Here is a 17,598-nt window from a genome sequence, read left to right as displayed (position 1 = left end):
TTTTTGTATTTTTACCAGACAATAATTCTATTAGTCCTTAAAAGTTAATTAACCTCATATTTTGAGAGTTGAAAAATAATAATCTTATATATATAAACCCTGCAAACAAACAAAGTCTCATAAACTATTACACTCTGTTTGTTTGCATATAAATCCTTACTGCTTTAAAGTAAACCTGGGACATAATATATTGAGGATATAAGTATGATATATACAGATATATAGCCCAAGATTAAACCAATTAAAGGTTTTTAGAAATTTTGTACTGCTGAAAGCATGTTATTTATGTTATTTATGTTATTATATTTCTTTTTAAATCAAATTCATCTCAAAATGTTTGATAGCATATTTTACTTATTCACAAATGCTATTTATAAAAAAAAAACAAAAAAAAAAACAAACAATAATATATTCTGTGTAATTTGTTGAATGGACCAGTATGCATTAAATACAAAACCCTTTATACATTTATAATGGGGGCAGTATGAGGGATCTTTACTTTTTTGAATTACCAGCATACATTTTTATTTTACAAAATCTCAAATACTGATGTTGGGACAAAATTTCAACTATATATTATTTACAAATATATGAAATAAAAAGTAAACATGAATTTAGTCTATGTCAGGTACGAAATGGTTAATGCAGTCTGGCCATAGGGTACAAAATGGTGTTGATCATGGGTACAAAGTGGTAAATGTTGGGTATGAAATGGTAAATTTAGGTACGAAATGTCAGCTAGAGTTAACAAAATGGTCAAGGTACGAAATGACTAACTACCATATAAACCAGAGACATATTATACATTATATTATATGTCTCTGCTGTAACACGTTATTTTAGAAACACTTGCATATATTACCTTTATAAATCAAAATTTATAATAAATTACTATTTAAGATCTTTAAAAGAACTTTATAAGCACTAACATATTAATTAACAAAAAGTGGTTTATATGGCAACAAAATACAGACAAAATACAATAACATATATATATATGTACAATGAAGGAATGACGGTCACTCACCAGGATATAATTGTATGAGAAAACAATTAATAAAAATCAAATATCTTTTGACAATGAGTTTTATTACCAGCATTAGCATTCATTCATGACATGTAATTTACAACAATTTTTAATACTTTTGGAGAATTACTATTTAGAATTGATATAATTTGAGCGAAGTCATATGATAAAGACAGTAATTTGTTGTTCAATAGAACATTATCTAATTTTTTAATGAGGTTATATATCTCTCAAATATTTATGCGTAGAACATTTTAAAAGAAAATGTAGTTCATCTTCAATGTCGAATTAATGTGAAAAAGTAATGTATCAAATTTAATCATTTGATAAGGAGTTATTGTTAATGAATGAAACACAATTGATGATGAAACATTATTTTTTTGCACTTTTTATTTTTATGGTTGTAGGAAATTGACCTGTTTTGTTGGAGTCTAACTCAGAATTGTGTCCAGATATTGATTTAAAAAAAGGAAATGGAATATAAAGATGCAGAGGTACAAGTAGATTGGCCAAATGAGACTTCTAATCAGGTATGCTTAAGGATGGAATATTTCATTTGGTTTTCAGGTACATTTCATTTACTAAATAAACAAAATTTTAATCATCAATGATTTGGTCAGTCAGTGAATATAAGTATGTAACTCAGATTGTGGTGAAGATATTTGTAGGTATGGATAGGTGTTTATATTAATAATAATAATATATTCTCTATGGAAAAAAAGAAAGAATAAAGAAAACAGCTAGGCAAACAAATAAAAAAAGAACATGATGGGATGCCAAAAATATAAAGAATATAGAGAAAAATATGCAAGTATTTTAAAAATACAGAAAAATAGAAATAAATATTATGGAAAATAGAAATAAAGACCTCTCCCTATCCATACCCTCATGAAAGTAACCTTATTTTCATGTAGAAATCTGTATGTATATAGATAAGATCGTCAAATAGGGATCAAAATGTTCCACCTAATTAATATATATCAAGCATTTATTTTCATTTTTTTTAAATATATGACTCACAAGTGATCGATTATTTATCAGACTAAAATACAAATACTGATAGCATATTGATTTTTATGACAATTTTAAACCTTGTGAGGTTTTAATGATTTTAACTAAAGTCAACCATTACCTTCTGATAGTAGAGTTACCAAGATGGATACCAAGGTAGGCTGTGAATTTTTTTAAAACTCATAACATAAATCTTTAAAAAAATATTCTAGTTTAAAAAATAAGTGCATATAGCATGTATAGTATGATTTTATTTGGTCAACATAGTACACTATATTAATCTACAAAATCATAGAATTTCTAATTTGCTACTTAAAAATAAGTGATTGTCTTGTCTTGACAGAGTCAAGTGATTGTCTCACCTTGACAGAGTCAAAAAGCGAGACATAGGTATGCTGTTTCCGGCGGCGGCAGCGGCAGCATCGTCAACAATGTTTTAGTTTGGGATTATAGGTCTAGTTCATGGTGAACCACTATATCAATGATATTTGGTATATGCAGTTGTATTAGCATTGGCACATTTCATTACCATGGAGATAATTTAGCCCCGCCCCCTCAGTCAACATGGGCAAGGTCTATTGACTTTGAAACTTTGCTTAGTTTACATGTATTAGTTTGTGATAAGGTCAGTTTATGGGGAACCACTAGTGGTAGGTCAATGATATTTGGTATGCAGTTGTATAAGCATTTGCATACCTCATTACCATGGAGATTTTTTGGCTCCGCCCCCTCATTTATGGTCTATTGACTTTGAAACTTTTGCTTAATTTTCATGTATTAGTTTGTGATTAGGTCAGTTTAAGGGGAACTGTTAGTGGTACGTCAGTGATAATTGGTATGCAGTTGTATAACTTATATAAGTATTAGCACATCTCATTTCCATGGAGAATATTTGGTCCTTGCCCCTCAGTCATGGTCTATTGACTTTGAAACTTTTGCTTAGTTTACATGTATTAGTTTGTGATTAGGTCAGTTTAAGATGAACCACTAATGTTAAGTCAATGATATTCCGTATGCAAATGTATTGACATTTGCAAGTTTCATTTCCATGGAGATTATATAATCCCACCCCCTCATTATGGTTCCTTGACTTTGAAACTTCTATATAGTTTACAAGTTAATGTTTGTGTTTAGTAGATAAAAGAAGATGTGGTATGAGTGCCAATGAGACAACTCTCCATCCTAGTCAAAATTTAGAAAAGTAAACCATTATAGGTCAAAGTAAGGTCTTCAACACGGAGTCTTGGCTCACACCGAACAGCAAGCTATAAAGGGCCACAAAAATTACTAGTGTTAAACCATTCAAATGGGAAAACCAACGGTCTAATCTATATAAAAAACGAGAAACAAGAAACACTTATGAACCACATCAACAAACGACAACTACTGAACATCAGAATCCTGACTTATGACAGGTGCAAACAATTGCAGCGGGTTTAAACGTTTTAATGGTACCAAACCTTCACCCTTATCTGAAACAATAGTGTAACATCACATAATAGAAAGACACACTATAAAATATCAATTGAAATGGCTTAACTCAATCAAAACATGTTAAAGTGAACGACTTAAGAGAAGTCAATGGTATTTGGTTTGCAGTTGTATTAGCATTGGCACATCTCATTTCCATGGAGATTGTTTAGCCCTGTACCTTCAGTCATGCATGGTTCATTGACTTTGAATACTTGCATAACCTACATGTTAAAGTATTGCTATTTTAATTTCAACATTTGCATTATCAAAATAATATATAGGCGAGACATATCTCTGTGTTAAACAGTTTATTTTTAAATCACTTATTCAGGTAATTCCTCTGACAGTTAAAAATATGTATCTGAGTTTATGCTTACATATTACTGGAGATTGCTAACTGTATTTAAGCATGTTTTTAATACGGGGTAAACAACATTTTCCCCACAACGCTTTTTAGGGGACAAAGAAATACCAGTGTCTATCTGTCTGTCTGCCTGTCTGTTCTTGTAAGTCTATAAGCAACCAGTGTATCTCACATGTACAACTCTTGAATTTATATTCATTGTTTATATCAGCATTGTCTCAGACAAATTATATTCTGTTTAATTCAGTGCCTTTCAACTATTTTTTAAAAGAGTTATGTCCATTAGAAATATTAATTATATTGAAAATTGCATAGTAAGCACAGTCTTACATGTACAATTCTTGCCAAATTTTTATCAACTTATATCAAAGATTTATAACAGCAATTTCTCGAAAAAGTTTGAAAATTAGTGCCTATTTTCAAAGAGTTATGCCCCTAGGAAATATTGACTATATGGAAAATTGCATTGTTAGTGCTCTCATGTGTACAGTTCTTGTCACATTTTTATGAAATTTATATCAAAAATTTATATCAGTAATTTTGGAAATCAGTGTTGATCAACTATTTTTTAAAGAGTTATGCTCCTTTGAAATATTGTTAATACGGAAAATTGCATTGCAAGCACTCTCAAATCTACATTTCTGTAAGAATTTAATTTGTAAAACGTTTCAAATAACAAAACAATTTTTTAACCTTCAGTTATTGCAAATGGACAGTAAAAGTAAAATATGTGCATCATGGGGGACTTCAGAACTCTGTTCTTTAATTAAGATTAAATTGAAGTCTTAAGATGGAATTCCAGGAAAGCAGAATAAGGAATATCACAATTTTACAGTATTATTGATTGCACTTTAAGTTGCAATAAGGGATATCTGATGATATTTTGTAGCCTGTTTATACAGAAATATTCATGGTCCCTTTTAACTTGATGGGACTGGCCATTGGTAGGGAAGGAGCTAACATAAAAAAATCCAGACAAATTAAAGGAGTGTTGTTTGTTAGAAATGAGAAACAACCAGATGGATACAGATTTACAGTAATTGGTGAGGTAATGTACTAGATTTGTATTGGACCATGGAACATTTGACTTGTAAAGTATTGTTTTACTGGCTCAATTTGTTTCTTAAGGATGTACTTAGGTCAGGTTTAGGAATTTTTGTAAGATGTTCGATCCCGACGCCTTGGTTTTTTTTCTACGATGCAGGGTAAAATATTTTGCCCAATAACACCCACTTCTTCTTTTCATGTAAGGATTCAATAGCTCATAAAAAGGTCATTTATCAAAATTTAAGCAGATTCTAAATTACTTTTCTTTCGATTTGAGACCCAAATAATAGCAATGCAAATATAAGGTAAAAGTCTGAGTCAGACTTTTCCCGCCATTTTTAGAAAATTAAAAATCTCGAAAAGGAGCTCCATAACCTACCAATATTTTTAGCTTATTTTGTTCCTTAACTAATGCTCTTCCGACTTATAGTATCAATTTTAAATTCTAGGTTTTTTTAAGTTTCACCTACCGGTAAGTACATCCTTAACATGTTTGGAAAATATCAGATTTAATCATAATTTATTGTGTCACCTGTGAGACATAGGGATGCAAATCCTGGTGGGAGTGTGAATAATGTAATGGCATCTCAGCTACTTGACTGTATAAAAGCAATTGCTTAAATGAACTATTTTTTTTTACATTTTCTTTTCTTATTTATTACGAGAGGACATTATATTGAGTAAATAGAATAATTTCAAGGTCCATTAATCTTGACCTTGACCTTGTTTCATGGACCAGTGGTCAAGGTTCTGTTTCGCTAAGCAACAGATCACCTATATTTGTTGTATGAAATATTTAAAAGGTGTACTTGTCTGTCTGGCAGATATTTTAGCAATAGGCCAACTACATTTTCTGTGTCTGTATCTACGAAATTTTAAGCAATATATCCACTATTATAGAATGATTGTTGGGTGTAAATATCTGTCTGGCAAGGTCACTCTGTCTGACCTACACCTCATTTTCATGCTTCTTTGTGCGCAAGTTAAGTTTTCTTCCTACCAGCTCATTGTTGAAGGCCATACGATGACCTATATTTGTAAATTTCTATGTAATTTGGTCTCTTGTTCAAAGTTGTCTCATTGGCAATCATACCACATCTTCTTATTTTTATATTAGAATAGATTTGGCATATCAAAGAACCCCATATATTTATTTTTTTTTTAAATCAAACAAAATTTAATTGCAGTGTGTGAAACCTCCGCTCGCCAATTCGCCAAATGCGAGTAAGAATTGTATTTGGCGAGTCCAGATTCAATAGAACTCGCCCTTGTGGCGAGTGACTCTTCTGCGGCGACTTTGAAGCAATGCAAGCAAAAAGATCGTTTTCCCGCAAAATCTATACTGTCATCCATGACTTCTGTTTAAACAGGAACCCAGATGATACATACCCTTATGGAAAAATAAGGCTTCTTGCAAATATTTGCGGCAATGTTGCTGCAAATATTTGCGGCAATATTGCTGCAAATATTCATTTTTCGTATGCAAATTAGTTTTCTTGCAAACAGTTGCTGCAATATTGCCGCAACAATTTGCGGCAATATTGCAGCAAACGTTTGCGGGAAAATCAGCAGCTATGATTGTTGCAGCAATATTGCGGCAAATTCATTAGCTGCAATGTTGCAGCAATATTGCAGGAAAATTAATTTCTTGCAATATTGCAGCAATATTGCAGCATTAGTCTTTCAACAATTTCAGTTGAAAAATTAGGAATTAAAAACTAAGCATTTAAAAAAGTATGATTTAATAATAAAACAAAATTTTCTCTGTCCTCTATAGGTTGTTGTGTTACATATCTGTGTATCCTTTAGTTCTGTTTCTCTGTACTCACTGTCCTTAAAGTTGAATTTTCTGATTTCAAATACTGCAAAATAAAAGTTGAAGAATTTAGCATACATTAAAAGAATAACTAAACATTATAAAGATATAAAGATATAAGTTACTACTATATATTGCAAATTCTGGACTTGTAAAATGAAAATAACTCTTTATAAAGAGATGATTACAAACCAATTTTTCCAGCATTTGTTTCACTTAAAGGGTCAATGTCTAAAAGTTATCAAGTCCTTCTAGAAATTGCATATTACTATACATTTAACCTTATGCCAGTACTAGGTTATTATTGCTTTTTTGAATATTTGTTTTTCATTGAACTATAACATAATTGGTCTTGTCTATTCTTTAAAATTTTTGTGATTAGTTGTGTATATATAAAAGCTAAATATTGTTGCCATTTGTTGAAAGACCTCTTATTGGCAGTCAAATCACAGATCTCTAATTTAATACCAAACTGCTTTTATTAGAAGATTTCTTGTTTCAATTTAAGTAATGTACTTTCTAAAACATATAGTCTTAAACAGAGACATATAATATTATATGTCTCTGTCTTAAATAGATTTAAAAAAATATCTCCTGACTTACACAATTTTAATAATATTCATGTGCATAAATCTATTGTCTTATACAAATTTGTCAACTCTATTAAGTTAAGAAAACTCTTTGAATATCACTATTTTGAACTGTAAGAGCAAGCACTTATTCAAAATGGTGGACATTCAACTCCATTGTACTTACCAAAAGATGTTATCCAAATTATGTGTAAACACCAATCTTCCTAAATCCAAGAGCCATGTCAACTGAAGGCTATCATATGCACTATCCAGTGTCAATAGAATTAATTGGAACTTTTGGATCTAAATCCATTGTAAAATTCATATTACTTTGTTCATGATAGAAGACATCTTTGTTTGTTGTATGCATGTTCATGTCCAGTTCAAATTTTGAATATGTTGATCAAGGTTGCTTAGGGTATTGTGACAGTGTGATCCCTTTGAAATTTGCCCCTAATTATAAATATCAATTGCCTAAATCTTGAATATTTGTTATATATTATAATAAAAAAATAATTATATATATATTTTTTTTTTATATCTTTGATGTTATAAGTTATAATGGAAATATATACAAAGAAGAAATGCTCTACCCTTAATTTGGCCTCAAACTCTGTGTACATTAATTTATGGTACTTCCTGTCTTTACCACTACACAGAAATAAATTGAAACCAGATGGCACATTACATTTCTATCACCAGCTCATATTACTAATTGAGATGAGAAAGATAATTTGTGTATACATAGTTTTAAAATAATGATACTAGAAATTAAACAAAATGCAACCTGCAGGTGAGGCTAAATTCATTTGATGGAAAATATTAGAATTAAAAATATTGTTCATAGAAAAATGTCACAAAAAATTGACAAAAAAGCATAATTATAATACATGTAGAACAAAAATTATTATGACTCAATTATTTAGATTAAACTTGTTGAAATGAATACCAAAGTATTCTTGAAATTCTTTCCTTACAAAATATCATATAAATGTGATGTACAGTTTAGGAATTCTAAAAATATAAGCATTGTTATTTGAAAATTTATTTAAAATAAATTATTCAAATATCCAGATATTTCTGAGTAAAATAAAGTATGACGACAACAAATTTAGATAGTTAGAAGTATCCATAACCAAATGTTCAAAGAAACAATATGTTGTGTATTATTTGAACCTTAAATCTTAAAACAAATAATCATATGTAATATTTTAAAATGCTTGAAATATTGGTGCAAACTATCTGATTGTCTGACATTATTAAAGAAACTTTTCTTGCAAAGTTGTTGCAAAAAGTCATTCCTTAAATAATAAAAGAAAAGGTTCCTGCAACTTTCTAGCAAACAAATTCTTTCTTGCAACATTGCAGCAAACTTGCTGCAATTTTCTTGCAAACAAATTTTGTTGCAGTAACATTGCGAGAATGTTGCAGGTAGCTGCGACAACCTGCAACTTTCTTGCAAACACTTCTTGCAAACAAATTTGTTTGCTGCAATATTGCCGCTATATTGTTGCAATATTGCAGCAAACTTTTCATTTCTGTAAGGGTATTATGTTACATGTGTTCTGATTAGCTAGATGACAGTTGTATGAAAAACTTAAACTAATCAAAACGTGTTTTATAGACATAGAAATTTACTTTCACTTTCTTTTTGCATGTTGTCAATGTAATTTTAAAATATGTTTTGAAGATTGAATCGAGAGTAAATTTCTTATAAACAGTAAACAAAAACTTTATTCTAATAATGTAAAACAGCATGAAAAAATATGGTTGATTGTTGGTTGCTTAACGTCCAGTGGCAAATATTTCATGCATATTCAGGACGAGTACAAATTAACAATAAATACAATAGGTACGTTCTGTGATAGAAGCGTCGGGGATTAAGATCGGAGAAATTTAGACTGCCACGGGGTATATTGGATAGGAACATAAATTTAGCCTTGCAACAGGTCACCTACATGTACGGACCCCCACAAAGAGCTGTTGCAAGGGTTCTTTGAACGTGCAAAAAGCGTGGCACTCTCTTTACACAACTGAAGGCATCAGATTTAACGTCCCAATTCTGACCGGACATGGCTACATCCCGCACAGCCATACGGACGCCCCACTTTGCGAGGGTTTTACTGCCGGTCGGAGGAAGACCAATGGTGACCATACTTCTATCCCCCAGTCACCCTTGGGGGGACATGGAAAAATAAGAAGCCTACTTATTCAGCTTTTAAATAACACGAAAGGAAGGAAAAGGTCACCAAAATAATCTTTCAAAATTTTGGAAACTCGCCAAGCTGGCAAGTGGGATTTCAATTTGGCGAGTTGAAATGAAAAGCTCCTCGACAAAAAAGGTTTCACACACTGAATTTTAAACCCCGATTTGGACCAACTTCAAAACTGGGTCCAATATAAAAAATCTAAATACATGTTTAGATTCAGCATATAAAAAAAACCCATGAATTTAATTTCTGTGAAATTCAAACTTAAGTTTATTTTTGGACCCTTTGGACCTTAATGTGGACCAATTCTAAAACCATGCTCAAAATTAAAAATCTAAATACACACTTTAGATGACAATGACATAGACACAGACGACGACATCACCATACCATTATAGGACTGCAGAAGTTACTATTTTACAATATACTGTATAAATCACTGATTTTTGCAATGTACTAATTTTTGCTATGAATCAAGAGAGAACGTCTTCTATGGTGTGAACACTTGTGCATAAATATATATGGTGACCACTAAAGTGATAAATAAAAGCTTTTTCTCACTTAACTGTCTTTCATATATGATTTATATCACTTTATTAAGATAATTCTAGGAAACATTCCAGAAATGAGAAGGATTTTTTATTGATGTTAGTCTTTTTTTTAGTCACATAATGCAGTAAATGAAGCTAGATGTGTATTGGAATTTAAGCAAAAGGCTTTCACAGTGCCAAAACATTTAGCAGGTAAAGATTTTTAAGTGACTGTTCAAAATGTTATTTTAACGCTGAAAGTTTTGTCATCAATATGAAAGTTCAAGAGATTGTAACAGACTATTCGAATTTTGGGTGTATTATGTCGATTTACACATCTAATCCTAGATCATGAATAAAGGCAACAGTAGTATACCGGTGTTCAAAGTCATAAATCGATTGAGAGAAAAAACAAGATCCGGGTTACAAACTAAAACAGAGGGAAACACAACAAAAAGAGGAAAACAAAGGAACAAACGGAACACTAAAATGCAAGAAAAACAAACACCAACATACATAGAAACGAACGATTTCATAACAACTGCCATATTCCTGACTTGGTACAGGACATTTAAAGAATAAATGGTGGGTTGAACCTGGTTTAATGCTAGCCAAAGCTCCGGCCTACATGGCAATGTTAAATACAGCACAAACGATCATCACAGAGAAACGAACAAACAAATAATATGGTCGACACCATGCAAACCGCAGAACAACAGCGAACATCTTCCATAAACGACATACACCAATACAAACAGCGACGCAAATACATTACAAACATGCAATCTTGAACTTTATTCAATTATTTCCCTAATACCATTCCAAACAATATTCATGACAATGACGGCATTGAAAGGCTATTTTATAATTATTTGGACTACAAACGATAAGACAAAACATATTATCGAACCGAAACCATAACAGAAATATCAAAAATAAATACATGAATGTTTTAATAAGTTTTCTACGGGTACAGCCAAACTTTTAACCCGTTCTTTGTATCCTTGAAAGAATTAGGTTTTTAGTAATTTGTGGTAACGAAATCCTTTACTTTATAATTTACTGTAGTCCATAATTTACGTTCATTGAAATTCAAAACGTACATACATGGGCATAGCAACCGTGTTGGGATATATAAACCCAGTTAGAGGGTTTCCAAAGGAACATTACAGTCTAAAAAAGGAAAATCATCAATAGTGAACAGAAAATCGTCTCTTTTATCAGTAATTTTGGTGTAAAGATTCCCGTGTAAAAATAAAATATCTAAATCTTGGAAAACATGTTTCACAGTAACTGGTTAGAACTGTTTCTCTAAAACCATTGACCATTATATTTCAAATCAACACAATCAGTATACTAAAGATAAGAAATAAACAAATACGTCTCCAAAGTATGTTGCTATTGATCAGTTTTTAAAAGAAACTAGTAATATCTCTTTCTTGATAACGCTAGAGCTGCCTGGGGGGTTGGTCCTCTGGAACCTGCACACAAGCTCTGTCATGGACTGGATGGGGTATGTTGGAGCCACTAGACCCTCTCTGAGGTTCGGGCATAAACTAAAAAATTGCCTAGCTACCCCACTGATGTTGTACATGTACAAAATACCGAAACACGTCGTATAGCATTGCAAATTCACACTCGATATGTTACAGTCATATTCGGGAATAGATCACGTTCGGTACTTAGCAGAAAGACGACATGGATGTTAAACCTCAATCTAAGACGTGGTAAAAAATTTTTTAGTTAGTTTAGATACAGACACATTAATTGTTTAGATCAACCTGTTGAACGTGATGATGATCATGAAATTTATGGAGTGTCATTTTTAATCTTTCCTCCTTATAACACTGTTGGAGCAGTTCTGCGTAGGGGCCACACTCTTGTATATGAAGTCCGTAAAGTGTGAACATGCAGGAGCACAACGTATCAATTGAGATATGTACAACCATACGATGGAGCAGATGGTATGTTACTGCTGAGAAATGGGAAATTGATAATAGGAAAATTGAATCATCTGTTTGTCATAGATTTTAGTATGAAGTCATCCATCTGTGTCAATATTGATAGTCTAGTCAATCTGTTCTAAAAAAGGTTGATTTTTACCTCACACTAATTGCAACAAATAGTTTTAATGGTAAAAACTAAAGTTTATGTACCTATACATCATCTAGTAAAAATATACAAAAATATATTTTGCGGAAAAGAGTCATTTTGGGGTACAAAATGAGATTTTGAAAGTAAAACTGTGAAAAACCGGGAAAACTCTAAAATTCAGTCATTTTTGTCGAGCCTGCGACTTTTGTCGCAGAAAGCTCGACATAGGGATTGTGATTCGGCGGCGGCGGCGGCGGCTTTAGCTAACTTCTTAAAAGCTTTATATTTTAGAAGGTGGAAGATCTGGATGCTTCATACTTTGTATATGGATGCCTCATGTTACGAAGTTTCCATCAGTCACATGTCCAATGTCCTTGACCTCATTTTCATGGTTCAGTGACTACTTGAAAAAAAAGTTAAGATTTTTTGTAATGTTAAATTCTCTCTTATTATAAGTAATAGGATAACTATATTTGGTATGTGCGTACATTGCAAGGTCCTCATGCCTGTCAGACAGACACCACTCTTCATAAATCAGGGAAAAACATAGAAAATATACATGATGATGTTCAAGAAGATTTATACAGGGTTGAAGAGTGGTGCAAAATGAATAACATGTTCATTAATGCAAACAAAACAAAATGTTTGGTTACTGGAACAAAGCAGAAACTATCAATTCAGACTTATCAACCAAACTTGATAATAAATTCAAAAGTATTACAAAATTCTTCATGTGAAATATTATTAGGTGTTAAAATTGACAGCACACTTAGCTGGAGAAATCAAATTGACCAAGTTTGTGCTAATATATCATCCAGAATATACCTTCTTTCTAAAATAAAGAAATTTTTAGATATAAATGCAAGGAAAACATATTACAATGGGTATATTCTGCCCCTGATTGACTACTGCTGTATTATTTGGGGTGAATGTAAAAATGAAGGGATAACAAGAATTTTAAAACTCCAAAAAAGGGCAGCAAGATTAATTCTAGATGCAGATCCTTTATCCCCCTCAGCCCCCTTATTTAAAGAACTTGGGTGGATGACAGTTGACAATAGAATCAAATACCACAAATATTTACTTCTATATAAATGTATGCGTATGGAAGCTCCAATGTACCTAGTTCAAAAGTTTAAACTGAAATCAGATAATAATCCTTACTCCTTGAGAGGTGTCACTCAAGGTAATATGATAGTTCCTAAGCCAAAAGCTGAGCTATTTAAGAAATCTTTTGTTTATTCTGGATCAGTGTTATGGAATGGACTGCCACACAAAATGCGTAAAGCTCAAAACACTTATACTTTTAAACAAAGTATCAAGAAGTACTTAACACAGTCCTGATAAGATTATGTTTTCTACAATGGATTTGTATATTCTTTTATTTTTATTTTTATTTGATTTTTTGACTACATGTGCATCTTGAACAGCCTTATATCTTATCATGTTAGTAATATTACATTGAACTAATTGACTGTAAATTAACTATGTGTAAATATCTGTTTTTGATTGTATTGTAATTTGTATGTGAGGGCCTCAGGGAAGATTAGTTTATTGTAACTAACTGATTTTACCCTCTTTAAATAAAGAATTTATTATTATTATTATTATTATTATTATTATTATTATTATTATTATTATTATATATAGTTTTCACTTGACCTCGACCTCATTTCATGGATCAGTGAATAAGGTTAAGTTTTGGTGGTCAAGTCCATATCTCAGATACTATAAGCAATAGGTCTAGTATATTCGGTGTATGGAAGGACTGTAGGGTGTACATGTCCAACTGGCAGGTGTCATCTGACCTTGACCTCATTTTCATGGTTCAGTGGTTATAGTTAAGTTTTTATACGACCGCAAAAATTAAAAATTTTTTGGTCGTATATTGGTATGACGTTGGCGTCGTCGTTGTCGTCCGAAGACACATTGGTTTTCGCACTCTAACTTTAGTTTAAGTGAATGGATCTCCATGAAATTTTACCATAAGGTTCAATACCACAAAAGGAAGGTTGGGATTGATTTTGGGGGTTATGGTACCAACAGTTAAGGAATTAGGGGCCAAAAAGGGGCCAAAAATAAGCATTTTTGTAACTTCCAGACATAACTTGTGTGTTAGTGTATGGATCTGTCTGACATTGTACCACAAGGTTCCATATCACAAAGGGAATGCTGGGATTGATTTTGGGGGTAATTGCCTCAAAATTTTAGGAATTAGGGGCCAAAAAAGGGGCAAAAAACAAGCATTTTTCTAGTTTCATGATAAAAACTTGTGTGTAAGTATATGGATTTTTCTAAAATTGAACTACAAGGTTTCATATCACAAAGGGAAAGCTGGAATTGAGTTTGGGGGTAATTGCCCAAAACGTTTAGGAATAAGTGGCCCAAAAGGGGCCAAAAATAGCATTTTTCTAGTTTCCAGACAATAACTTGTGTTCAAGTGTATGGATCTCTCTGAAATTGTACTGCAAGGTACCATACCACAAAGGGAAGGCTGGGATTGATTTTGGGGGTAATTGCCTAAAAATTTTAGGAATTAGGGGCCAAAAAGGGGCAAAAAACAAGCATTTTCTAGTTTCCAGACAATAACTTGTGTGTAAGTGTATGGATCTTTATGAAATTGTACTACAAGGTTCCATATCACAAAAGGAAAGCTGGGTTTGAGTTTGGGGGTAATTGCCCTAAACGTTTAGGAATTTGGGGCCAAAAAGGGGCCTAAAAACAAGCATTTTTCTAGTTTCCAGACAATAACTTGTGTGTTAGTGTATGGATCTTTATGAAATTGTACTGCAAGGTTCCATATCACAAAAGGAAAGCTGGGTTTGAGTTTGGGGGTAATTGCCCTAAACGTTTAGGAATTTGGGGCCAAAAAGGGGCCTAAAAACAAGCATTTTTCTAGTTTCCAGACAATAACTTGTGTTCAAGTGTATGGATCTCTCTGAAATTGTACTGCAAGGTACCATACCACAAATGGAAGGCTGGGATTGAGTTTGGGGGTGATGAATCATAAAGGGGTTCAAAAAATTTAGTGGAGGGATTTTTTTTTTCTTTAAAATTTTCCATTTTAAATTGGTTATTTCTGATTTATATAAAAGCAAATAATAATGATATGGTTTGAATAGGTAAATTAAAAAAATTCAAGTTCTTAGACCACATTCATTCTGTGTCAGAAACCTATGCTGTGTCAAATATTTAATCACAATCCGAATTCAGTGCTGTATCAAGCTTGAATGTTCTGTCCATACTTTCCCCAACTGTTCAGGGTTCGACCTCTGCGGTCGTATCAAGCTGCGCCCCAGCGGAGCATTTTTATGTGTTTTGGACTGTTTTTCTTATACTGTATGCAATATGACTACTATATTTGGTGTATGGAATGATTGTAAGGTGTACATGTCTAGCTCGCAGGTGTCATCTGACCTTGACCTCATTTTCATGGTTCAGTGGTCAATGTTAAGTTTTTGAGTTTTGGTCTTTTTTTCAAATACTAAATGCAATAGTTCAACTATATTTGGTGTATGGAAATATTTTATGATCTATATGTCAGTCACGCAGGTTTTATTTGACCTTGACCTCATTTTCAAGGTTCATTGCTCAGTGTTAAGTTTTTGTGTTTTGGTCTGTTTTTCTTAAACTATAAACAATAGGTCAACTATATTTGTTGTATGGAAGAATTGTTAGCTGTACATGCCTATCTAGCATGGTTCATCTGACCTCGACCTTATTTTCATGGTTCATTGGTCAATGTTTAGTTTACTTGGTTAATGTTAAGTTTATGTGACAGTTGTAATAAAGCTTTATATTTAGGACTATCAACATAATATCAATGATTAGTAAAGAAGGCGAGACATTTCAGCGTGTGCACTCTTGTTTTTACTAAATTAATGCTGATTCTTTTTTCGCTAGAATGAAGAACCTTAATGAATGAATTATTAAAAGATAGTAAGACATTTATATGCAATCATTTTGTCTATATATTAACCAGCTAAACCCGTGGAAAATGTTTCAATGTAATGGGATTTTCGTTTGAAAGCTGAATCTTAATGTTTGTCATATTGAAACATGATTAAACTTCTAAAACTGTTTTTTTAGCACATTATATCTCTTTATCTACTATCAAAGTCTGTTTGTTGTGTATTACAACATAATGTTTTTAATGAATTTGGTAATCGAAAAATGAATCTTGAAAAATCTTTATTTTTTAATTTTTTTTTACCCAAGAATAGTTTAGCGATTGCCTTATCATTAGTCAATTAATGATCAAATTTTAGCAACAGCAAAATCACTCAGACAATTATATGGTCATATGTCCTCATTTTCTTCGACATCAAGTTCCTCTAGTTCGAGTTTTGAGTTTCAACAGTTTATATCTCTGCACTCCCCACAACCACTGGAATAAGAAATGCCATTCTGGCGACAGCTACACGTATGGTTGTCACAATCAGTCTTGTAATTACAGTGAATTATCTTCAAGAGGAATTCAGGGGCTGGCTGCTTTGTCATTTCAATAGGAAAGAGTTCTTAATTTTTCACGGTCCAACCCCATTGCAGGGGGTCCATTTCCTCAGAGGTTTTCCACCTCCAATATTGACACTGAAGATAAACTCGCATAGAATGAAACTTTGCAGCATCGGAAGTTGGTGGGAGAGTCTGAACTTGCACTATAGATGATCTATTTAGTGCCATCGTTTTTGTGGTGCATTTTCTTCAACGAAGTATACCCAGTCCTTCTAAGGGCATGCCACCATACAAGTTTAGAGTCAACGACTTTAGAAAAAACGTCTCCTTGAGTCTGAAGATGATGGTCTGATTTTATTTTTTTTCAATACGGCAGGTTTACCTATTCCATGCAATCGGCTTATTGTGTCACAACTAGTAATGGCATGAACAATAGGAAGTTGAAGGCACACATCTTCAACAAGAACTTGTGTTTTTTGTATATCACAAACCTTTGAATTTTTCATCGAACTGTGCTTGTCAGTGGTAAAGAATATGCAATGAGAAATCTTTTCTGCAAGATGACAAAGCTGTACAAACAAGTCAGTGTCTTCTCTGTATATCAGAACTTGTTGTCTAATTGATTTTTCTACAGCTGTCTTAACGATAAGTAAATCTGCATCTTCTTTGGCTTGTATGATAGCCTCGATGCTATGTTCTTGAAATGTATCCATCAGAATTTCAACAAATCTTTGTTTGTTAGATTGGTTTAAGAGAAATTTTTCTTTCTTAATTCGTAATGGAATATCACTTGTGAATGTGGTTGTGTTTGATTGTGCTCATTTGCTTCTTCTGAAGTGAGTGATGTCTTTTGTTGATGAACTATTGTAGCCATCCATGACTATCGTTGGGTTGGAAAATCGTTTTCTTATATGATCGATGTACTTCATAAAAATTTGAGAAAATGTCTGACCTTTAATCCACGGTGTTCTATATAATAGAGATCCTCCGTCAATGACA

The 17,598-nt window shown here is 32.3% G+C and overlaps 1 protein-coding gene and 1 long non-coding RNA gene across 6 annotated transcripts in view; one reads left to right on the top strand and one right to left on the bottom strand.

Moving 5' to 3' along the window:
- The first annotated feature begins 291 nt into the window (after positions 1 to 291).
- LOC127720274 (uncharacterized) overlaps positions 292 to 17,598 on the top strand; it is an 89,157-nt gene continuing 71,850 nt past the window's right edge. For 2 of the 5 annotated variants that reach the window (XM_052226776.1, XM_052226782.1), the window contains exons 1-4: positions 292 to 761; positions 1,435 to 1,557; positions 4,765 to 4,923; positions 10,185 to 10,263. In XM_052226776.1, the coding sequence (XP_052082736.1) occupies positions 1,501 to 1,557; positions 4,765 to 4,923; positions 10,185 to 10,263 (295 nt within the window). In that variant the 5' untranslated portion in view covers positions 292 to 761; positions 1,435 to 1,500. The other 3 variants (XM_052226777.1, XR_007990686.1, XM_052226779.1) reach the window with 3 other exon arrangements.
- LOC127720276 (uncharacterized) lies at positions 6,648 to 8,168 on the bottom strand. The gene is made up of 2 exons (XR_007990687.1): positions 7,495 to 8,168; positions 6,648 to 6,784 (listed from the first exon to the last, which is right to left on the bottom strand). It is a non-coding gene; the product is annotated as an uncharacterized LOC127720276 (long non-coding RNA).

This window comes from Mytilus californianus, unplaced genomic scaffold, assembly GCF_021869535.1.
Source record: "Mytilus californianus isolate M0D057914Y unplaced genomic scaffold, xbMytCali1.0.p SCAF_11, whole genome shotgun sequence".
In the NCBI taxonomy this organism is placed as follows: Eukaryota; Metazoa; Mollusca; class Bivalvia; order Mytilida; family Mytilidae; genus Mytilus; species Mytilus californianus.
This window is presented reverse-complemented; position numbering and strand designations above follow the sequence as displayed.